At 44.2% G+C, this 25,228-nt stretch overlaps 1 protein-coding gene across 1 annotated transcript; it reads left to right on the top strand.

Moving 5' to 3' along the window:
* Positions 1-504: 504 nt before the first annotated feature.
* LOC139406825 (beta-1,3-galactosyltransferase 2-like) lies at positions 505-24,579 on the top strand. The gene is made up of 2 exons (XM_071149887.1): positions 505-1,291; positions 22,156-24,579. The coding sequence occupies exon 2, from the start codon at positions 22,550-22,552 to the stop codon at positions 23,849-23,851; it is 1,302 nt and encodes a 433-aa protein (XP_071005988.1). The 5' UTR covers positions 505-1,291; positions 22,156-22,549; the 3' UTR covers positions 23,852-24,579.
* Positions 24,580-25,228: the final 649 nt, after the last annotated feature.

The raw sequence follows: 25,228 nt of genomic DNA, 5'->3' as shown, positions 1-25,228 counted from the left end.
TGATATTAATGTGCCAAGGCACTGCCTGTAACCTGGCAGCTGTGGGTGAATCAATCACAGACTAAGCGTTACTTTCTACTGACATATACTCTCTCCCTGGCCTAGTAGCAGAGCTAATGGCCGCAAAAGCAGTTCTGTCAACCAGAGGTATCCTATTAATTATGTAGTCCCTCACCCGTGCCGCTGAGATACCTTACAATATTTACAGTGTTCGTCCCATCTGCATCACATAGCTCTCATCAGCTATTATGCTACTTCAATGAACCACAGAGTTACTGTTCATGAAGAATCAGACACGGGGGTTTCATAAACTTGTCAATTTGTAAGGTGTGTGTGTGTGTGTGTGAGGAAAGAAATGTGTCCATCCATCAAGCCCACACAGAATTAAATCCCTTTAGGTGAAGAGGGGAGGAGGGTAGAGGAACGGAGTGAATCTAAAACGGGTCACGTGGATCACGTGTGACCCCCTCTGCTAAGTATGCAGTGACGTTTGAGAGCTCAGTCAGTGTAGCAGTGTCTGTCAGCCTGCCTCTGCCTCTGCTTCCACGCTACAGCTGCTACTTCTCCTCCCGCTGCAGAACAACGGAGCCCAGCCGAGAGGAGAGGAGCTGGACAGAGAGAGGGAGAAATAAAAATAGGAACGATAGCTTTTTCCTCGAGATTCAGGATCATATTCTACTGCAGCCATCCTCAGAAACCCTGAGTGGAGGGTTTTTTCTTTTCCTTTCTCTCTCTCTCTCTGTCAGACTGCCTAGCAACATGAGGGACTAGCCGCAGCACTACCACCACAGCTCGGCTCTGTCGTCCCTCAGCACTGCTTTCCTTTCCTTCAGCAGAGCAGGCTGAGGATAACAGATGCATAAAAGAGCAGTGAAGAGGAAACAAATGGCACAGTGAAGGCTTCTGTTTTATTTTCGGGCACATTGCGTAAGGGAAGTGGGGACAGGAGGAGAAAGAGAGAAACCGGTGCGACCGTTGGAGAGATAGGAAAGGTGTAGTGCTGAGACAAGGATTGAAAAGAGGGGAGAAATAACCCTAAACCTGAAGTCTTGGTGAGGCAGAGGAGGAGAAGACACAGGCTGTGGAACGCACTGTGACAAATGGATGAGTGTTACACCAACAATAATACATTCAGACCCGGGCGAGGTGGATGTGTGTTGCGTGCTTAGGCAGACAGGGTGGAAGTGGACATTACCCCAGATTTCTGAGGAGAGGAGCAGTGTTGGCGTGCCGAGTGTGTCAACAGACGGCACCAGTGATCACACTGTCCGTCTGCCAGTCACAGGAGGAGGTACAGTACTATATGTTTCATCAGCTCTGGCACTCAACCTCCCCCAATCCTCATTATTAATTTACCCCCCTCCATTCTCCTCTCTCCCATCCTCTTCTCTCGCTTCACAGAACATTTGTGGGTGTTAATCTCAGTTTGAGGTAAAAAGTGTTGTGAGTGTTATACCCAAGTGTTGATTCTAGTGGTGCTTACATCAGTGGCATTGAAATTGACGCCACCTGCGGTGAATAAATGAAGTGTTATTTGAATCACAGTAGAATACTATACTGCGTTGAGTTAATTATCATTAACTCTCTGAGTGAAAGACATGGGAGAGGCCTCATTATTATATTTCCCAGCATGCTTTGCTGCAGGTGGCTTTTTAGAATAGTTATTTTTTTATCTATATATATATATATATATGTATGTTTCTTGTGGACATTGATTGAATAATTGATCTTATACTGCACAAAGTAACAATACACTAAATAACATAGATATTTCTAAACAAATCCAATCTGTAAGTTATTAAACTTATTTCACTAATTATTGAGTTGGTTTCTCCAGTTTAGACGGTTTAGATTGATAAATGAGACTTTCTTCCCTACCTTGGCAGTCATTCTAACAACAGATTCCAGGTGATTTAAAGTTCCAATTGTTAGACATCACATAAGAATTGTATAACACTTCACAAGCCAGCATAATGTGACTTGCCAAAGTGGCCTACAAACCATGAGTTTAAGGCCACTGTGCTAGGGTAGAGCTAGGCTGTCAATGTATGGTATTGTCCCCAAAAAGTGTTGTATTGTCATAAATAATGTAACTTTAGTTGGTGAAGGCTACAAGACTGAAAGCCATCAAATGCAACAGGCTTGTCTCTGTCACTAGCAAACACAGTCATGGGTGGTACAGGAACCCCTAAAACTCCCTTGAAAGGCACCCTGGGAAATAAATATGCAAATAAGGCTTTACACTCTACAGTGTTAAAACAAAACCCCAAAATGTGTTACTGTAACACCACAGGTGTTAATTCCCTAACACAGAGGAAGTGTAACAGCATTAGCTCTAATAAAGTGTTCATTTCAGTCGGGATTTGCAACACCCAACAATCTTGGGGTGTTAATTTGTCAGTTAGTTTAACTCTATTTGAGATGGTCACATATCATTTCTAAGAAAGCGTTAAATTGAAAACTGTGGGTGTTAAAATCCTAATAGCAAATGTGCTATCCATCTATGCATCCATCTATCAATATATCCTCTTCCCACAGCATAGCCAGGCTCACAGCTCTGTCGTTTCAAAACCATTACCTGCCTGATCCAGTGATTCATGCTGGCACGTCGGGCAGATCTCATTGATCCAATTCAATTAACACTGTCTCAATCCCATGCATCATGTCCATCCCACTGACTGGGGAAATTGGCACACTGGCCCAGAAGCTTAGGGACAGCTAATTGCTGAGAAGTTCCTTTAAAATGCATGAGGTTTGGCTCTTCATCTGGTTCGCAGAATTCCCCCTCTACTAAGAAACTTAAAAAGGATCTCATTTTCAAAGCACGTCATCATTTATTGCAGCAGATTAACCTGCAAACACACACACAAAACCCAACACAGCAGTTTAACAGATGAGACACACAAACAACCCAGCAAAATGACTTAATGCACAAGATACACACACAACCCAACATAGTGAATTCACCTATGACACACACACACACAGACAGTGATTAAATCTATGACACACACACACACATAACCCAACAGCAGCTGCATCGTCAACAAAGATCACCTATTCTCATTTAATGAAACTATTCTTACTAAACTGCACCCATTCTGAGGGTTTGGTGTATATCTCAAAAATACTAATACAGTATCAGAAAATGCCTCTGAGTTGCTACGGCTGAATGTGATCCGAAGGCATCAGGTAACTTCCGGCGCCGACAGAGATGGCCGCCTCGCTTCGCGTTCCTAGGAAACTATGCAGTTTTTTGTTTTTTTACGTGTTATTTCTTACATTAGTACCCCAGGTCATCTTAGGTTTCATTACATACAGTCGAGAAGAACTACTGAATATAAGATCAGCGTCAACTCACCATCAGTACGACCAAGAATATGTTTTTCGCGTCGCGGACCCTGTGTTCTGCCTTACAAACAGGACAACGGAGTGGATCCTATGCAGCGACCCAAAAAAACGACTCCGAAAGAGAGGGAAACGAGGCGGTCTTCTGGTCAGACTCCGGAGACGGGCACAGCGCACACCACTCCCTAGCATTCTTCTTGCCAATGTCCAGTCTCTTGACAACAAGGTTGATGAAATCCGAGCAAGGGTAGCATTCCAGAGGGACATCAGAGACTGTAACGTCCTTTGCTTCACTGAAACATGGCTCACTGGAGAGACTCTATCCGAAGCGGTGCAGCCAACGGGTTTCTCCACACATCGCGCTGACAGAAACAAACATCTTTCTGGTAAGAAGAGGGGCGGGGGCGTATGCCTCATGGCCAACGTGACATGGTGTGATGAAAGAAACATACAGGAACTCAAAGCCTTCTGTTCACCTGATTTAGAATTCCTCACAATCAAATGTAGACCGCATTATCTACCAAGAGAATTCTCTTCGATTATAATCACAGACTTATATATCCCCCCCCCCAAGCAGACACATCGATGGCTCTGAACGAACTTTATTTAACTCTCTGCAAACTGGAAACGATTTATCCGGAGGCTGCATTCATTGTAGCTGGGGATTTTAACAAGGCTAATCTGAAAACAAGACTCCCCAAATTTTATCAGCATATCGATTGCGCAACCAGGGGAGGAAAGACCTTGGATCATTGTTACTCTAACTTCCGCGACGCATATAAGGCCCTGCCCCGCCCCCCTTTCGGGAAAGCTGACCACGACTCCATTTTGTTGATCCCTGCCTACAGACAGAAACTAAAACAAGAGGCTCCCACGCTGAGGTCTGTCCAACGCTGGTCCGACCAAGCTGACTCCACACTCCAAGACTGCTTCCATCACGTGGACTGGGACATGTTTCGTATTGCTTCAGATAACAACATTGACGAATACGCTGATTCGGTGTGCGAGTTCATTAGAACGTGCGTTGAAGATGTCGTTCCCATAGCAACGATTAAAACATTCCCTAACCAGAAACCGTGGATTGATGGCAGCATTCGTGTGAAACTGAAAGCGCGAACCACTGCTTTTAATCAGGGCAAGGTGTCTGGTAACATGACCGAATACAAACAGTGCAGCTATTCCCTCCGCAAGGCTATCAAACAAGCTAAGCGCCAGTACAGAGACAAAGTAGAATCTCAATTCAACGGCTCAGACACAAGAGGCATGTGGCAGGGTCTACAGTCAATCACGGACTACAGGAAGAAATCCAGCCCAGTCACGGACCAGGATGTCTTGCTCCCAGGCAGACTAAATAACTTTTTTGCCCGCTTTGAGGACAATACAGTGCCACTGACACGGCCTGCAACGAAAACTTGCGGTCTCTCCTTCACTGCAGCCGAGGTGAGTAAGACATTTAAACGTGTTAACCCTCGCAAGGCTGCAGGCCCAGACGGCATCCCCAGCCGCGCCCTCAGAGCATGCGCAGACCAGCTGGCCGGTGTGTTTACGGACATATTCAATCAATCCCTATACCAGTCTGCTGTTCCCACATGCTTCAAGAGGGCCACCATTGTTCCTGTTCCCAAGAAAGCTAAGGTAACTGAGCTAAACGACTACCGCCCCGTAGCACTCACATCCGTCATCATGAAGTGCTTTGAGAGACTAGTCAAGGACCATATCACCTCCACCCTACCTGACACCCTAGACCCACTCCAATTTGCTTACCGCCCAAATAGGTCCACAGACGATGCAATCTCAACCACACTGCACACTGCCCTAACCCATCTGGACAAGAGGAATACCTATGTGAGAATGCTGTTCATCGACTACAGCTCGGCATTCAACACCATAGTACCCTCCAAGCTCGTCATCAAGCTCGAGACCCTGGGCCTCGACCCCGCCCTGTGCAACTGGGTACTGGACTTCCTGACGGGCCGCCCCCAGGTGGTGAGGGTAGGCAACAACATCTCCTCCCCGCTGATCCTCAACACTGGGGCCCCACAAGGGTGCGTTCTGAGCCCTCTCCTGTACTCCCTGTTCACCCACGACTGCGTGGCCACGCACGCCTCCAACTCAATCATCAAGTTTGCGGACGACACAACAGTGGTAGGCTTTATTACCAACAACGACGAGACGGCCTACAGGGAGGAGGTGAGGGCCCTCGGAGTGTGGTGTCAGGAAAATAACCTCACACTCAACGTCAACAAAACTAAGGAGATGATTGTGGACTTCAGGAAACAGTAGAGGGAACATCCCCCTATCCACATCGATGGAACAGTAGTGGAGAGGGTAGCAAGTTTTAAGTTCCTCGGCATACACATCACAGACAAACTGAATTGGTCCACTCACACAGACAGCATCGTGAAGAAGGCGCAGCAGCGCCTCTTCAACCTCAGGAGGCTGAAGAAATTCGGCTTGTCACCAAAAGCACTCACAAACTTCTACAGATGCACAATCGAGAGCATCCTGGCGGGCTGTATCACCGCCTGGTATGGCAACTGCACCGCCCTCAACCGTAAGGCTCTCCAGAGGGTAGTGAGGTCTGCACAACGCATCACCGGGGGCAAACTACCTGCCCTCCAGGACACCTACACCACCCGATGTCACAGGAAGGCCATAAAGATCATCAAGGACATCAACCACCCGAGCCACTGCCTGTTCACCCCGCTATCATCCAGAAGGCGAGGTCAGTACAGGTGCATCAAAGCTGGGACCGAGAGACTGAAAAACAGCTTCTATCTCAAGGCCATCAGACTGTTAAACAGCCACCACTAACACTGAGTGGCTGCTGCCAACACACTGACACTGACTCAACTCCAGCCACTTTAATAATGGGAATTGATGTAAATATATCACTAGCCACTTTAAACAATGCTACCTTATATAAATGTTACTTACCCTACATTATTCATCTCATATGCATACGTATATACTGTACTCTATATCATCGACGGTATCCTTATGTAATACATGTATCACTAGCCACTTTATACTATGCCACTTTGTTTACATACTCATCTCATTTGTACATACTGTACTCGATACCATCTACTGTATCTTGCCTATGCTGCTCTGTACCATCACTCATTCATATATCCTTATGTACATATTCTTTATCCCCTTACACTGCGTACAAGACAGTAGTTTTGGAATTGTTAGTTAGATTACTTGTTATTACTGCATTGTCGGAACTAGAAGCACAAGCATTTCGCTACACTCGCATTAACATCTGCTAACCATGTGTATGTGACAAATAAAATTTGATTTGATTTGATTTGATATGGCTGTGTGTACATCAGATATGGATTTCTGTACAGGGGGGCTCCGGTGGCCTGGCCTAAATTTGACCAGCGCCTAGGCGATGAAGTAAAGTAACACCCCGTCAATCCAGTAACATTAGCCCACACACACATTTTCTCAAGGCCTGCCTTTCCTGCTTGTACTCAAGATTATCCAGATAGACACAGAACAAACAAGCCACGATTGAACAGAGAGAATGAGAAAGAGACAGAAAGAAAGAGGAGTGAAGGTGTACGTTTACCAGAAACCAATATACAAATAATACTCGCTCTGAATGAAGCACAATAGTATGCAATTCCTAGGACATTCCCCATGTTTGAAAAAAAACAGAAAACCAAGAAGTCAACCCACAGAAGACAGAATGTAAGAATACAAAGTAAAGTGCTGAGTAGATTAAATCAGACTCATATTCACGTCTCCACTAGGCCTACTTGAACATTGCTGTAAATGTTGTTCAGGATGATGGTAATAACAACACAAGCCGCTAAGTTATTTATAATCATAACATCAGATTAAAATGCCTTTAGATGTGAGAGCGATGGGGTCAGAGGTACAGTGTGAAATTTCAGAACACTAAGTAATTCATTTAGACCCGTTCTGGAGCAGCAGCACACACACACACACACACACACACACACACACACACACACACACACACACACACATCAGCACTGGATGGAAAGAGCATAAAGGCTATTCTTAGAAAAAATGGCATGTTTCGACTGAGGGTTGGGTTGAGTGATAACTGCTTAACCTCTTGAAACTAGGGGGCACTATTTTCATTTTTTGAAAAATAACGTTCCCAAAGTAAACAGGCTATTTTGTCAGGACAAGATGCTAGAATATGCATATAATTGACAGCTTAGGATAGAAAACACTCTAAAGTTTCCAAAAACTGTACAAATATTGTCTGTGAGTATAACAGAACTGATATTGCAGGCGAAAGCATGAGAAAAATCCAATCAGCAAGGGACTCTTATTTAGAAAGCTCTTACCTTCCTATGCGTCCCTAATGTGTCTTGAGTCACAATACATAGTTTCAGGCTTTTATTTTGAAAAATGAGCCTGAACGACAACATTGCGTCAGTGGTCAGCTGGTGGCTCTCAGAGTGATTTGTGCGTAATAGACAAATGTGGCCATTGTTTCTCTCTTTCCTACTAAGAAGCCACCTGTCCCGGTTGATATATTATCGAATAGATATTTGAAAAACACCTTGAGGATTGATTACAAAAAGCGTTTGCCATGTTTCTGTCGATATTATGGATCTAATTTGGAATATTTTTCGGCGTTGTCGTGACCGCAGTTTCCGGTGGATTTCTCAACCAAACGTGAAGTACAAACGGAGGTATTTCAACTGTGAAAATAATCTTTATGGGACAAAACAAAAATTTGCTGTCTAACTTGGAGTCTCGTGAGTGAAAACATCCGAAGCTCATCAAAGGTAAACAAATTAATTTAATTGCTTTTCTGATTTTCGTGACCAAGTTGCCTACTGCTAGCTGCATATAATGCTATGCTAAGCTGTCGATAAACTTACACAAATGCTTGTCTTGCTTAATTTCAAAATCTGAGATGACAGGGTGATTAACAAAAGGCTAAGCTTTGTTTCACTATATTTCACTTGTGATTTCATGAATATTAATATTTTCTAGTAATATTTGTTGTCTGTTGCATTATGCTAATTAATGTCAATTGATGACAATTCTCCCGGATCCGGAAGGGGTAGTTCTAAGTTAATGCTTTGGCCTCAGACTGACCCTGACGGTGTCTGGCTGTAACAATAGGGGAATACAGCCATAACCTGTACACATATTGAAAACTTGTGAGATTGCTTTATCAAAACAAATATCACAGTTATGGTTAAGGTACGTGTGAAGAGTAGTCTACCTTGAATGGTTTATTCAATCACATGTATTGTGTGCACCACAATGTCCTCTCTAGACCCATTCAGCCCAACGTGCAGTTAGTTGTCAGCTGGTCGGATTTCAGCAGCATCTGTCTGGTATACATAAGGTCATTTGTTTCATCATATAATCCAGTCCCGCCAAAAATTACTATCCAGAGACCTTTGTTTTGGCCTCAATAAACAAACATATAGCATCACACACAGCTCAGTATTGAATATCAGAGGGCATTTGACAGAGTGCCAATGGCAACTATGAAACAAAGAACGATCGATACTCTGACTAGGCTCGCATTTATAATAACTGACCGTCAACATATTAGACTATGGACTTTAATAGGATGAAAAACTTACACAATGTTAATCTTTAAACTCGGTTTGACTGTCACAAAAAACAAAAACAATTTGAAGAGTTTATTTCCAAAAACGCTATATGCACCAATTATTATAATTTTTCACCAGAAATGATTGTTTATGGATATCTTCATGTTTGTGTAAAATATCACTGTTCTCAGATTTGCTTTTAATAGTGTATTTTAGGTGTGTATTTTATATACAGTGGGGAAAAAAGTATTTAGTCAGCCACCAATTGTGCAAGTTCTCCCAATTAAAAAGATGAGAGACCTGTAATTTTCATCATAGGTACACTTCAACTATGACAGACAAAATATGGGGGAAAAAATCCAGAAAATCACATTGTAGGATTTTTAATAAATTTATTTGCAAATTATGGTGGAAAATAAGTATTTGGTCACCTACAAACAAGCAAGATTTCTGGCTCTCACAGACCTGTAACTTCTTCTTTAAGAGGCTCCTCTGTCCTCCACTCATTACCTGTATTAATGGCACCTGTTTGAACTTGTTATCAGTATAAAAGACACCTGTCCACAACCTCAAACAGTCACACTCCAAACTCCACTATGGCCAAGACCAAAGAGCTGTCAAAGGACACCAGAAACAAAATTGACCTGCACCAGGCTGAGAAGACTGCAATAGGTAAGCAGCTTGGTTTGAAGAAATCAACTGTGGGAGCAATTATTAGGAAATGGACATACAAGACCTCTGATAATCTCCTTCGATCTGGGGCTCCACACAAGATCTCACCCCGTGGGGTCAAAATGATCTCAAGTGAATGACCTGCAGAGAGCTGGGACCAAAGTAACAAAGCCTACCATCAGTAACACACTACGCCGCCAGGGACTCAAATCCTGCAGTGCCAGACGTGTCCCCCTGCTTGAGCCAGTACATGTCCAGGCCCGTCGGAAGTTTGCTATAGAGCATTTGGATGACCCAGAAGAAGATTGGGAGAATGTCATATGGTCAGATGAAACCAAAATATAACTTTTTGGTAAACTCAACTCGTCGTGTTTGGAGGACAAAGAATGCTGAGTTGCATCCAAAGAACACCATACCTACTGTGAAGCATGGGGGTGGAAACATCATGCTTTGGGGCTGTTTTTAGGCAAAGGGACCAGGACGACTGATTTGTGTAAAGGAAAGAATGAATGGGGCCATGTATTGTGCGATTTTGAGTGAAAACCTCCTTCCACCAGCAAGGGCATTGAAGATGAAACGTGGCTGGGTCTTTCAGCATGACAATGATCCCAAACACACCGCCCGGGCAACGAAGGAGTGACTTCGTAAGAAGCATTTCAAGGTCCTGGAGTGGCCTAGCCAGTCTCCAGATCTCAACCCCATAGAAAATCTTTGGAGGGAGTTGAAAGTCCGTGTTACCCAGCAACAGCCCCAAAACATCACTGCTCAAGAGGAGATCTGCATGGAGCAATGGGCCAAAATACCAGCAAAAGTGTATGAAAACCTTGTGAAGACTTACAGAAAACGTTTGACCTTTGTCATTGCCAACAAAGGGTATATAACAAAGTATTGAGATAAACTTTTGTTATTGACCAAATACTTATTTTCCACCATCATTTGCAAATAAATTCATAAAAAATCCTACAACGTGATTTTCTGGATTAGTTTTTCTCATTTTCTCTGTCATAGTTGAAGTGTACCTATAATGAAAATTACAGGCCTCTCATCTTTTTAAGTGGGAAAACTTGCACAATTGGTGGCTGACTAAATACTTTTTTGCCCCACTGTATATTGTGGCAGACCAGGGGGTTGGGTCAGAACGTTTACACAGATCAGACACGGACAGAGTAGGATTAGCTCAGTTTCAAAGGTGTTTATTAAAATAATAGTCCAAAAGAAAAGAATAGGTCTCCCCCAAGAGACCCTCTCAGGGATACCGTCTTCTAGGTTCCAGGTCTTGCTGTATCCTGTGGGGATCAAAACTGAACGCCCTCCATTTACCTCTTGTACCGCCCCAAACTATACGGGAGTCCTTTCCTCCCTCAGTCTCTCCCCTGTGTGCTGCCCTTTTTGAAGCTTTATGGGACTTCTACAGCTGGTGAGCAATCAGCCCTTGATTACTCAACCAATCGGCCCCAATTAGTCCTGGCCGGAGATCCCGTCGAGACCTGGCACGTCCAGCAGACGGAGCCATCGCCCAGTGATGTCCCTGCTGTACGTACCTACTGTACGTACCTGCTGTACGCCACAATATATGTACGCTACCGGTCAAAATATTTAGAACACCTACTCATTTAAGGGTGTTTCTTTATTTGTACTATTTTAGAATAATAGTGAAGACATCAAAAATCTTAAGTAACACATATGGAATCATGTAGTAACCAAAAAAGTGTTAAACAAATCCAAATATCATTTATATTTGAGATTCTTCACAGTAGCCTTTGCCTTGGTGAGAGCTTTGCACACACTCTTGGCATTCTCTCAACCAGCTTCACCTGGAATGCTTTCCCAACAGTCGTGAAAGACTTCCCACATAAGCTGAGCACTTGTTGGCTCCCTTTCCTTCACTCTGCGGTCCAATTCATCCCAAACCATCCCAATTTGGTTGAGGTCGGGGGATTGTGGAGGCTAGGTCATCTGATGCAGCACTCCATCACTCTCCTTCTTGGTCAAATAGCCCTTACACAGCCTGTAGGTGTGTTGGGTCATTGTCCTGTTGACAAACAAATGATAGTCCCACTAAGCCCAAACCAAAAGGGATGGCGTATCGCTGCAGTGTGCTGAGGTAGCCATGCTGGTTAATAAATCACTGACAGTGTCACCAGCAAAGCAACCCCACACCATAACATCCATGCTTTACAGTGGGAAATACACATGCGGAGATCGTCTGTTCACCCACACCTTGTCTCACAAAGACACGGCGGTTGGAACCAAAAATCTCCAATTTGGACTCCAGACCAAAGGACACATTTCCACCGTTCTAATGTCCATTGCTCGTGTTTCTTGGCCCAAGCAAGTCTCTTCTTATTATCGGTGTCCTTTAGTATTGGTTTCTTTGCAGCAATTCGACCATGAAGGCCTGATTCACACAGTCTCCTCTGAACAGTTGATGATGAAATGTCTGTTAATTAAACTCTGTGAAGTACTTATTTGGGCTGCAATTTCTGAGGCAGATAACTCTAATGAACCTATCCTCTGCAGCAGATGTAACTCTGGGTCTTCCATTCATGTGGCAGTCCTCATGAGAGGCAGTTTCATCATAGCGCTTGATGGTTTTTGTGACTGCACTTGAAGAAACTTTCCATGTTCTTGAAATTTTCCGTAGTGACTGACCTTCATGTCTTAAAAGTAATGATGGATTGTCGATTCTCTTTGCTTACTTGAGTTGTTCTTGCCATAAAATGGACTTGGTCTTTTACCAAATAGGGCCATCTTCTGTACACCACCACTACCTTGTCACAATACAACTGATTGGCTCAAATGGATTAAGAAGGAAAGACATTCCACAAATGATCTTTTAACAAGGCACACCTTTTAATTTAAATTAATTCCAGGTGACTACTTCATTAAGCTGGTTGAGAGAATGGCAAGAATGTGCAAAGCTGTCATCAAGGCAAAGGGTGGCTACTTGAAGAATCTCAAATATAAAATATATTTAGATTTGTTAAACACTTTTTTGGTTACTACATGATTCCATATGTGTTATTTTATAGTTTTGAGGACTTCACTATTATTCTACAATGTAAAAAATAGTACAAATAAAGAAAAACCCTTGAATGAGTAGGTGTTCCAAATACTTTTGACCGGTAGTGTATGTACATTACATGAAATCCAAATAAAAATCAATTTACATTACAGGTTGTAATGCAACAAAATTGGAAAAACACCATGGGGGATGAATACTTTTGCAAGGTACTGTAGATACTGATAAAACACATCAATCTCTTTCATAAGTTCTTTAAACAATAATAGCTGATTTATCAGCATTTCTGAAAATGGATATATAATGGTTTGGAAAGAAACTCTTCATTTGGACATTTTGGGCCTTGGTGTTCTATTAGATTTCACCATTTAATGGCGTCTATCATTAGGTGTGATTTGAGACGCATCAGTCATTAGCTGGATTAAAATTACCATGCAGTCTTTGATATTTTTTACTGAGGTGGAACTGCTGGGGCCTCAATTATCACCACTGTAACTAATTGGCTGGTGTGACAGTGATGGGAGGCAAGGAAATACATTAATGAAGCACCACGTTCGGCCTAATCACTGAAACGCTACCAAAAGGGATGCCTGCCTGATGCCTGATCAGACGGTGTGAAATTTCACTTGATTAGACAACAGTGTAATCAGGAAGTGTATAGGAGATGTTCTACCCACTGTGACTATTATAACCTACCCTAACCAGAAACCGTGGATTGATGGCAGCATTCACACAAAATTGAAAGCGCGAACCATCGCATTTAACCATGGCAAGGTGGCTGGGAATATGGCCGAATACAAACAGTGTAGTTATTCCCTCATTAAAGCAATCAAACAGCCAAAACGTCAGTATAGAGCAAATTGGAGTCGCAATTTAACGGCTCAGACACAAAACGTATGTGGCAGGGTCTACAGACAATCACAGACTACAAAAGGAAAACCAGCCACGTCGCGGACACCGACATCTTGCTTCCGGTCAAGTTTAACAGGTTCTTTGCCCACTTTGAGGATAACACAGGGCCAACGATGTGGCCCGCTACCAAGGACTGTGGGCTCTCCTTCTCCGCGTCCTCAGAGCATGCACAGACCAGCTGGCTGGTGTGTTTACGGACATATTCAATCTCTCCCTATCCCAGTCTGCTGTCCCCACATGCTTCAATATGGCCACCATTGTTCTTGTCCCCAAGAATGCAAAGGTAACTGAACTAAATGACTATCATCATGAAGTGTATTCTTAACAATCTGCACCCAGGTGGTGAAGGTAGGAAACAACGCTTCGCTGCGCTGATCCTCAACACTGGGGCCCCACAAGGGTGTTTATTTAGCCCCCTCCTGTACTCCCTGTTCACCCATGACTGCGTGGTCATGCACACCTCCAACTCAATCATCAAGTTTGCAGATCACACAACAGCGGTTGGCTTGATTACCAACAACGACGACGAGACAGTCTACTGGGAGGAGGTGAGGGCTCTGGGGGTGTGGTGCCAGGAAAATAACCTCTCACTCAACATCAACTAAACACAGGAGATGATCGTGGACTTCAGGGAACAGCAGAGGGAACATCCCCCTATCCACATCGACGGGACAGCAGTGGAGAAGGTAGACAGTTTTAAGTTCCTCGGCGTACACATCACAGACAAAGTGAAATTGTCCACCCACACAGACAGTGTGGTGAAGAAGGTGCAACAGCTTCTCTTCTAGCTCAGGAGGCTGAAGAAATGTGGCTTGTCACCTAAAACCCACACAAACTTTTACAGATGCTCAATTCAGAGCATCCTGTCGGGCTGTATCACCGCCTGGTACAGCAACTGCACCTCCCACAACCGCTGGGCTCTCCAGAGGGTATTGCGGTCTGCACAACACATCACCGGGGGCAAACTACCTGCCCTTCAGGACAGCTTCAGCACCCGATGTCACAGGAAGGCCAAAAATATAATCAAGGACAACAACCACCGAGCCACTGCCTGTTCACTCCGCTTCCATCCAGAAGGCGAGGTCAGTACAGGTGCATCAAAGCTGGGACTGAATAACAACTTCTATCTCAAGGCCATCAGACTGTTAAATATCCATCACTAGGACATTACAGGCGTTGTGAGTGCCTTATGCATAGACTTTAAATTACTGGCCCCTTATAATAAATTAAACACAAGTCAATTTAATAATGTTTACATATCTTGCATTACTCATCTCACATGTATATACTGTATTCTATACTATTCTACTGTATCTTAGTCTATGCCGCACTGACATTGCTCTTCCATATATTTATACATTATTTATTCCATTCCTTACTTAGATTTGTGTGTATTGGGTATATGTTGTGAAATTGTTAGATATTACTTGTTAGATATTGCTGTACTGTCGGAACTAGAAGCACAAGCATTTCCCTACACCAGCAATAACATCTGCTAAACACATATACGTGACCAATAACATTTGATTTGATTTGACAAACAACACGTCAACATCTCCTCTCCTGCAAATGTGTGTGTGCTCCCACACGTGTGTGCATACTGTATTAGACTCCTGATAATTATTCCATGTATAGGCGACAACAGAAACCTTTCGGGCATTCGATTTGCTCTGATGTAAAGTGTGTTAAAAGCCAGCCTTGGCCACTCTCATTCTAATTGCCTGCACAAGGTAAGCACATTAAGCTCAAAAGGTCAGCATGCTCCCATCCAGTTGTTGTGACAAATGAGTAAACACTTTCTCTCTCTCTCTCTCTCTCACTCACTCACTCACTCACTCACTCACTCACTCACTCACTCACTCACTCACTCACTCACTCACTCACTCACTCACTCACTCACTCACTCACTCACTCACTCACTCACTCACTCACTCACTCACTCACTTATAGCATTACACATCATAACACATGAACAAACACAATGCTGATAAACAAACAAACTGAAAGTAAGAGAAAGAAATGGAGGAAGAATTCAGGAACTGAGCTGTTTGTGTCTCAATTATATGGAAAGAAACGTATGCCCCTCAGCCTGCCAATATCTGGCTGTGTGTGTGTGTGTGTGTACTCAGAGAGCGAGAGCTGGCAGGGTGGCTTCTCTCCACGCAGGCAGAGAGGCAGGCAGGCGAGGCATTGATAAGCTGGAGGTGCAAGGTGGATGGTGGATGAAGGCTGATATCGCCGGTGGCTGGCTGAGGCTCCTGCAATACTGCTTGCTGGAGCCTGAAATTTCCTTTGACAGATGAATCTCCGTCCCGGTTGGTGAGGCATGGAGCGGCGGGGGGCTGATGACACAGGCTCACCAGAGCGGCGCAGAGTAGCGTAAGCCAGCGTCATGTTGTGCAAACCTGCAATTTATACTTTCGCCCCTGGCATTAAACCCGGCTGATGATATGCAAGAAGCCCCCCTACCATTCCATTCTACCTCCATCATCACCAGCCCACAAGCCCTAAGGAGTTTACATACAGTACTAGTACCAGACAAATGCTTTATTTTCCTGTTATGTTATACACTATATATATACAAAAGTATGTGGAAACCCCTTCTAAGTAGTGGATTCCAACCGCCAACCCTTCTTTTACGCTACTACTACTCTCTGTTCATAATTTATGCATAGTCACTTTAACCATATCTACATGTACATACTACCTCAATCAGACTGACTAACTGATGTCTGTATGTAGCCTCACTACTTTTATAGCCTCGCTATTGAAAAAAGCCTGTATTTTTACAGTTGTTTAATTTCTTTGCTTACCAATTGTATACCTAACACCTTTTTTGCACTATTGGCTAGAGCCTGTAAGTAAGCATTTCACTGTAAGAATACCTGTTGTATTCGGCGCACGTGACAAATAAACTTGGATTTGATTCGACTATTTCAGCCACACCCATTGCTGACAGGTGTATAGAATCAAGCACCCAGCCATGCAATCTCCATAGGACAACATTGGCAGTAGAATGGCCTTACTGAAGATCTCAGTGATTTTCAACGTGGCACCGTCATAGGATGACACCTTTCCAACAAGTCAGTTCATCAAATGTCTGCCCTGCTAGCTGCCCCGGTCAAATGTAAGTGCTGTTTTTGTGAAGTGGAAACGTCTAGGAGCAACAACAGCTCAGCCGCAAAGTAGTAGGCCACACAAGCTCACTGAGCAGGACCGCCAAGTCATCATCAGTCCTCGGTTGTAACACTCACTACCGAGTTCAAAACTGCCTCTGGAAACAACTTCAGCACAACAACTATTCGTTGTGAAGCATAAGAAAATGGGTATCCATGGCTGAGCAGCCGCACACAAGCCTAAGATCACCATGCGCAATGCCAAGCATTGGCTGGAGTAGTGTAAAGCTCTCCGCCATTGGAGCAGTGGAAACATGTTCTCTGGAGTGATGAATCACGCTTCACCATCTGGCAGCCGTATGGACAAATCTGAGTTTGGCGGGTACCAGTAGAGCGCTACCTCCCCGAATGCATTTTGCCAACTAAAGTTTGGTGGAGGAGGAATGCTCTGGGGCTGTTCTTCATGGTCTGGCTAGGCCCTTTAGCGTTAAGAGCATACATAGGCATTCTAGACGATTCTGTGCTTCCAACTTTGTGGGAACAGTTTGGGGAAGGCCCTTCCCTGTTTCAGCATGACAATGCCTGTGTGCACAAAGCGAGGTCCATACAGAAATGGTTTGCCGAGATCATTGTGGAGGAACTTGACTGGCCTGCACAGAGCCCTGACCTCAACCCCATCAAACACCTTTGGGATGAATTGGAATGCCGACTGTGAGCCAGACTTAATCTCCCAACATCAGTGACGACTTCACTAATGCTCTTGTGGCTGAATGGAAGCAAGTCCCCACAGCAATGTTCAAACATGTAGTGGAAAGCCTTCCTAGAAGAGTGAAGGCTGTTAAAACTTTTTGCTCCTACTTGAGACGCAGATGTCTCAAGTAGACACCTGGAAATGCAAATGCGCTACGCTAAATGCTAAATGTACTCGTTAAAACTCAAACGTTCATCAAAATTCACATGCAGGGTATTGAATTAAAGCTACACTCGTTGTGAACCTAGCCAACAAGTCAGATTTTTAAAATGCTTTTCGGCGAAAGCATGAGAAGCTATTATCTGATAGCATGCAACACCCCAAAATGCCTGAATGCGATGTAAACAAAGATATAGCTTAGCCGGCGCTACACAAAACGCAGAAATAAAATATAAAACATTCATTACCTTTGACGAGCTTCTTTCTTGGCACTCCTATATGCCGCATAAACATCACTATTGGGTCTTTTTTTCGTTTAAATCGGTCCATATATACCCAAAATAGCTTTCTATGGAAGCTGTGTCATTCAGAAAAAAACATTGTTTTTAAACGCTGCGTAATTTTTTTTAATTAAAAAAGTTGACGATAAACTTTCACAAAACACTTCGAAATACATTTGTAATCCAACTTTAGGTATTAGTAAACGTTTATAATCTATCAAAATGATTACAGGGCGATGTATATTCAATAGCTCCTCGTTTTCAAATCAATGGCTGCCAATGTGCACATTCAAAACATCCTGGTGGAGACCGGAAGAAATGGAATCCAGTTAGTTGGATTTACCAAGAAAAAAGTCCCTTGAAACTGACGACAATGGCGACATCGTGTGGAATCTGTAGGAATTGCATGCAGATCCATAATTAATTTTGTGCCCTTTTAACAACCCATGAAAGTGACGCATGGAAATTATTTTTAGCTTTCAGAGAGCAGTTTTTCTTGCGTTTTTTGATGAAACAAACGATCTGTTAAAGTCACAGCCGTGATCTAACCCGTTTTAGAAACTTCAGAGTGTTTTCTATCCACACAAACTAATCATATGCATATACTATATTCCTGGCATGAGTAGAAGGACGCTGAAAAGTTGCGCGATTTTTAACAGAATGTTCGAAAAAGGAGGGGGTAGACTTAAGAGGTTTTAAGGATCGGACACTTTTATTCAATTTTCGTCAAATTAAATTTGAACATACATACTAATATTAATTTCCACAAAGTTTGCTGCTTCAGTGTCTTTAGATATTTTTGTCAGATGTTGCTATGGAATAATGAAGTAGAATTACAAGGATTTCATAAATGTCAAAGGATTTTATTGACAATTACATGAAGTTGATGCAACGAGTCAATATTTGCAGTGTTGACCCTTCTTTTTCAAGACCTCTGCAATCCGCCCTGGCATGCTTTCAATTAACTTCTGGATCACATCCTGACTGATGGCAGCCCATTCTTGCATAATCAATGCTTGGAGTTTGTCAGAATTTGTGGGGTTTTGTTTGTCCACCCGCCTCTTGAGGATTGACCACAAATTCTCAATGGGATTAAGGTCGGGGGTTTCCTGGCCATGGACCGAAAATATCGATGTTTTGTTTCCCAAGCCACTTAGTTATCACTTGTACCTTATGCCAAGGTGCTCCATCATGCTGGCATTGTTCGTCACCAAACTGTTCCTGGATGGTTGGGAGAAGTTGCTCTCGGAGGATGTGTTGGTACCATTCTTTATTTATGGCTGTGTTCTTACGCAAAATGTGAGTGAGTCCACTCCCTTGGCTGAGAAGCAACCCCACACATGAATGGTCTCAAGGTGCTTTACTGTTGGCATGACATAGGACTGATGGTAGCGCTCACCTTGTCTTGTCCGGACAAACTTTGTTCCGGATGCCCCAAACAATTGGAAAGGGGATTCATCAGATAAAATGACTTTACCCCAGTCCTCAGCAGTCCAATCCCTGTACCTTTTGCAGAATCTGTCCCTGATGTTTTTCCTGGCTTCTTTGCTGCCCTTCTTGACATCGGGCCATCGCTTCGCCTCACTGTGCGTGCAGATGCACTCTCACCTGCCTGCTGCCATTCCTGAACAAGCTCTGTACTGGTGGTGCCCCGATCCCGCAGCTGAGTCAACTTTAGGAGACGTTCCTGGTGCTTGCTGGACTTTCTTGGGCACCCTGAAGCCTTCATCACAACAATTGAACCGCTCTCCTTGAAGTTCTTGATGATCCGATAAATGGTTGATTTAGGTGCAATATCCTTGCCTGTGAAGCCCTTTTTGTGCACAGCAATGATGATGGCACGTGTTTCCTTGCAGGTAACCATGGTTGACAGAGGAAGAACAATGATTCCAAGCACCGCCCTCCTTTCGAAGCTTCCAGTCTGTTATTCGAACTCAATCAGCATGACCGAGTGATCTCCAGCCTTGTCCTCGTCAACACTCACACCTGTGCTAACAAGATAATCACTGACATGATGTCAGCTGGTCCGTATGTGGCAGGGCTGGAATGCAGTGGAAATGTTTTTGGGGGATTCAGTTCATTTGCATGGCAAAGAGGGACTTTGCAATTAATTGCAATTCATCTGATCACTCTTCATAACATTCTGGAGTATATGCAAATTGGCATCATACAAACTGAGGCATCAGACTTTGTGAAAATGTATATTTGTGTTATTCTCAACTTGTGGCCATGACTGTACACAAATTTCACAGTGTGTGCGAGACACTGTGGCTTGTAGGCCTCTCCAGGTCTCGCACCCACTGTGAAATTTGGCGGAGGATCGGTGTTACGGATACAGGTATCCTGTGTGTGTGTGTATCCTGTGTGTGTATTTATTTTCTCTCCTCCTCACAGGTGGCAATCATCATTTCCCAATCAGTCATCAATCAGTCGCTAATCAGAAGACACACCTCCTCCTGTTTCCATTACCCTATCACATTCCCTTTCCCTTGGTTTAAAAACCCTGTCTGTTGTTTGCTCTAGAGCTTAATCTCTCTGTCAATGCCATCTGTCTGTAGATCTCTTGTTGGGTTTTTGCAACTACATGTCACTTTGTTCCCACCTGTGAGTATTGGTTTTGTTATGTTGTTTGTTTGACGGTGGGAAAGCGGGGTACCAAGATAAGTCTCCCATGAGCATACATTACCCGTAGGAATACTTTGTATAAAAACACTAGTTAGAACTGGGCGGACCACCCACTATATTTTTGGTTAGTTAGTTAGCTGTTATTGAAGTAAGCTAGTCTAGCTTAGGGGTGTTTTTGGATACTTATTATTTCTTTCCTTGGGTCCAGCTCAGCCCCTTTTCCTGCTCCCCCCCATTACCGTGTATTTTCAAATAAACCATGAGTGTTTGACGGTAATTTAGTTGTCTGTGGTTATTTCGTTCTCACTCCTACTTTTTCACTATTATAATTTGCATGAGTTATGTTACGGGTCTCGTTACCATCCCCCCTAGACTGTCAGGCCTAAAGGGATTCGTAACAATCGGTGATGATCTGGGGGGCTTCAGCAAGGCAATGTTCCATTAGCAGAAAAACACCATTCTCAAAAGTGACCACAAATGTGATTATGCATGTAATGCTTTTATTATAAAGGTGCATTTTGATGGTGAAAATGAACTGTGACGTCATTCTCCGCCCATGTAGGCAGCCTAATCTATTGAAGTGAGACCACTCATACTATGTGCACTTGATCTGGAGAGGAGAGGTAGGTTACTGAAGTTGATGTTGACCTGGTTTTAATGCTAGTCTAGCTCTCTGGAGTTTTCATACATACCACTATGCTTTGTTTCACAGTCCTGCTCAACTGTTGGTTACCTAGTTATTGCAAAATTATGTAATAACAATGTAGTTGGTTCTTCAAACAATTCCTCATAATAGAGAACTAATTGATGCCGAATGGAACATGGCACTGGTTGTTTAAATGACTCACAAAGAAAGAGAACAGCTGGTCATTAATTATTAAGTAATTACTGTTTTACCATGCAATTTGTACTATGTGCATACCAGGAAGTAGACTATAAAGCAAAACACAACTGATATAAAATTCTCAGAAGTCCCCTGCTGGTATACATCCACACTGACATGCTCATGGATGTATGCAATATCACCTCCACAGCTCCCTAATACATATCTATAGTACCATAAATAGTTACAACACTCACACACATGCACGTGAGTATGAATGCACGCACACACGCACGGACACACATGCCCCTGTCTCCCTTCCCCACTAGCACCTACAACCTATCACCCATGGCAGCCATCATCCAGATGTAAGAACTCACACTCTTCACTCCATCTCAATTCCCCATTATTAACAATCCACCACAGGCGGAGCGTTTACGATGCAGACATTTAAGGCCAGTGGAGATGAGTGTCAGGTTTTGCTGACCTCATGGAAAGTGCAAATATAAACTACAAGAGGTATTTATCATGGTGAATGGGTAACATTATACTGTACACATAGAATCCATTCTATTGGATTATATTTATTTGACTATACATTACTCATGCAGTGCAGCAGAGGGGTTTCATATTTGAATAGATGAGTCATTCTGAATTACTTTGATCATCTGCCACTAAGAATAAAATGCAAAGAAACAACTAAACACAAAGTCAAAGCTGAATAATTTTAAATAAGCTTTGCTCCTCTTCATGGGGATATAGTAAAATCTATACAATTTAAACAGTTGACATACGTATGGCTCAACGCCATACAATTCTACAGTAGTAGGCACATTTCTGAGCATTTGCCAAGCCTGTTTCTCTGTTCTGTCTTCCCAGATAAGAGAGGTGATCCACTAAGAAGGCGACTCCAGTCTCTGATCTAAAGGAGCCCGTACCTGGAGCATGATCCTTGGTGTGTCTGCAGAGCCAGTGAAGAGCCTGGGACCGGCCTCCATGGCCACAGAGTCAGCACCCTCCTAGCTCTGCCAGGGGATGCAAGAATAGCTCGGCGAGGGGGCTCAACCATCTCCCTCCTAGCTCTGTGTGGGGCTTCAAGCAACCCCTTCCAGGGCGCCTTGTAGGTCCACCAGGGGGCTCACTCCCACCCATCTGCCAGCTCAGATAACCCTCTGGCTGTTGGCAAACACATGTTTGACGTGATCGAATGTGACCGCCGCCACGCCATCCAGAGCAGCTGCAGCCCCCTGCTCCCCCTGCCTGCTGATCCACCATGCAGTGGAGACGGCGGCACTGCTGCCCCATGAAGATGACCTGGACCATGAAGCGCTCGCTCTTCCGGACCCACATGGCAGGTCTCCTGTCCCTGGCCCTCCTCTTCACTCTCTTCCTCTTCTTCAGCCACCAAGACTGGCTGCCAGGCCGGACCGGGCCCCGTGACAACCCCCTGACCTACACCGTTAGGGGCTTCCGCACGGCCAAGACCGAGGCAAATCAGAGCTTGAGTCTGCGGAACCTGTGGCGGGAGACAGGCTATGTGCCTCCAAAGCCCCAGCTTAACCTCAGCTCCCAGCAGGCTGAGGGTGGCGGTGGAGGGGAAGCCATGGTGGGCGTAACAGGACTAGAGAACTCGATGAGCGCCAACAACAGTTTACAGCAGGAGATGGGCGTGGGAGGGAGGCTCAATTCCCAGCCCTACCGCTACATCCTCAACGAGCCCTTCAAGTGCAGGGACAGTACCCCGTTCTTGGTGCTGCTGATTGCTGCAGAGCCAGGCCAGGTAGATGCCAGGAACGCTATCCGGCAGACGTGGAGCAATGAGAGTGTGGCCATGGGTCTAGGTTTCGTCCGACTCTTCCTGCTGGGTCTAGGGCGGAGCTCGGACAGGTACACCCAGACCGCTATTGAGGAGGAGAGCTGGGTTCACCATGACATCATCCAGCAGGACTATCAGGACACATACTACAACCTCACCATCAAAACCCTGATGGGCATGAACTGGGTGGCTACCCATTGCCCGCAGGCGCACTATGTCATGAAGACAGACAGTGACATGTTTGTTAACACGGAGTATCTCATCCAGAAGCTGCTGAAGCCAGAGCTCCCACCCAGACAGAGCTACTTCACTGGCTATCTGATGAGGGGCTACGCACCCAACCGCAACAAGGACAGCAAGTGGTACATGCCTCCAGAGCTGTACCCTAGCGAGAGGTACCCCATCTTCTGCTCGGGAACCGGGTATGTGTTATCTGGGGACATGGCGGAGAGGATCTATCAGGCGTCTCTGAGCATACGGAGGCTGCACCTGGAGGACGTTTACGTGGGCATATGCCTGGCCAAGCTCCGCATTGACCCCACGCCGCCGCCCAACGAGTTCCTCTTCAACCACTGGAGGGTGTCCTACTCCAGCTGTAAGTACAGCCACCTCATCACCTCCCACCAGTTCCAGCCCAACGAACTGGTCAAGTACTGGAACCACCTGCAGACCAACAAGCACAATGCATGCATCAACATGGCCAAGGAAAGGAATGGGAGGTATAGACACAGGAAGTATCACGCAGAGAGACCTCAGTGATGATAACTCTACTTACTGTGGGAAGTCTGGACAGGAAGACAAAATGGTAATGAAGCGGACAAAAAGAATGGTTGGATCTGGAAAGGGCATGTTAAGAGAGCTATACACTACCTGGGAAAGAGCAGTGTTTTTGGTATTGTGTAGAGTCAATTAAAACTATTTTTTTAATTTGAGAGAGATGTTATGTATTGTAAACCTGTTAAACATAGAACGTCACTGCCCTTTTTAAAAAGAGTTTATGTGCAATATGAAGCATGCACACAAAAAAAACTGCATAGTGGGGATTCTGCCACTTTCAGGTGCAAATACAATGATCAGAGAGACAAGGCCAGTGGTTGATGGGGTTTTGTTACACAACAGGTAGGTCACTAACTGTGGGGACATTTCTGTCAAAGAACTATAAACAATTAATAATATTAAAAGTATTTACATGGGATGGGAAAAGGGAAAGAGAGAAATGCATCACTACCTACAGAAATGATGAATATATTTATGATGTGGACCACTACTGCTGCCCTCATTCTCAATGTTTACTTTACATAATTATCATAAAATATGAATTAAAAGGGTTTACCTGTCAATATGCCATATATTTTTTATTTACAACCAAGGTGAAAGCACTCAGAATAACAACTGAGATTGTATTTTCTAAAGCTTTACATTGAGTGTGACGAGTCTGCACATGAGCAATCAATTGAATAACAACTAAATGTATTGAATTTCTCAGGTTTCTTTTGCTTTTGTTGTTTGTAATTTTGAGTAACGCCTCACTTGACGCTGCCTATTTTCCATTCACCATTATACACCAACAACTCATTTTGCCATTTTGCAGTCAACATCCATTTACATATATTATCAGGTAAGAAGGTAAGACCCAGGTGCAGACAGGTAGAATTAACAATGGTTTAATAATCCAACAGGGGCAGGCAATAAACAGGTTAAGGCAGGCAGAGGTCAGTAAACCAGAGGTGGGGCAACGGTATCGGACGGCAGGCAGGCCCAGGGTCAGATTAGGCAGAGTTCCATAATCCAGAGGTGGGGCAAAGGTCAGCAGACAGGCTCACGGGCAGGCAGAGTGGTCAGGCAGGCGGCCTCAGAGTCAGGACAGGCAAGGGTCAAAACCAGGAGGGCGAGAAAAAGAGATACTGGGAAAAGCAGGAGCTGAGAACAAAAACTCTGGTTGACTTGACTAACTGGCAACAGACAAACCGATAACACAGGTATAAATAAAGTTTACAGGAGTCATACCATATGCCCGAGGCGATAGCATGGAGCAGGGGTCCGGTGGCAATCCGCTTGTCACCTATACATGGAAGTGGTCTTCAACAGAGCGGTCCGGGCTCTCTTCCAGGTACGGCAACAGTGACGGATGACATC

This window comes from Oncorhynchus clarkii, chromosome 4 (assembly GCF_045791955.1).
Source record: "Oncorhynchus clarkii lewisi isolate Uvic-CL-2024 chromosome 4, UVic_Ocla_1.0, whole genome shotgun sequence".
NCBI classification, from domain to species: Eukaryota; Metazoa; Chordata; class Actinopteri; order Salmoniformes; family Salmonidae; genus Oncorhynchus; species Oncorhynchus clarkii.
This window is presented reverse-complemented; position numbering and strand designations above follow the sequence as displayed.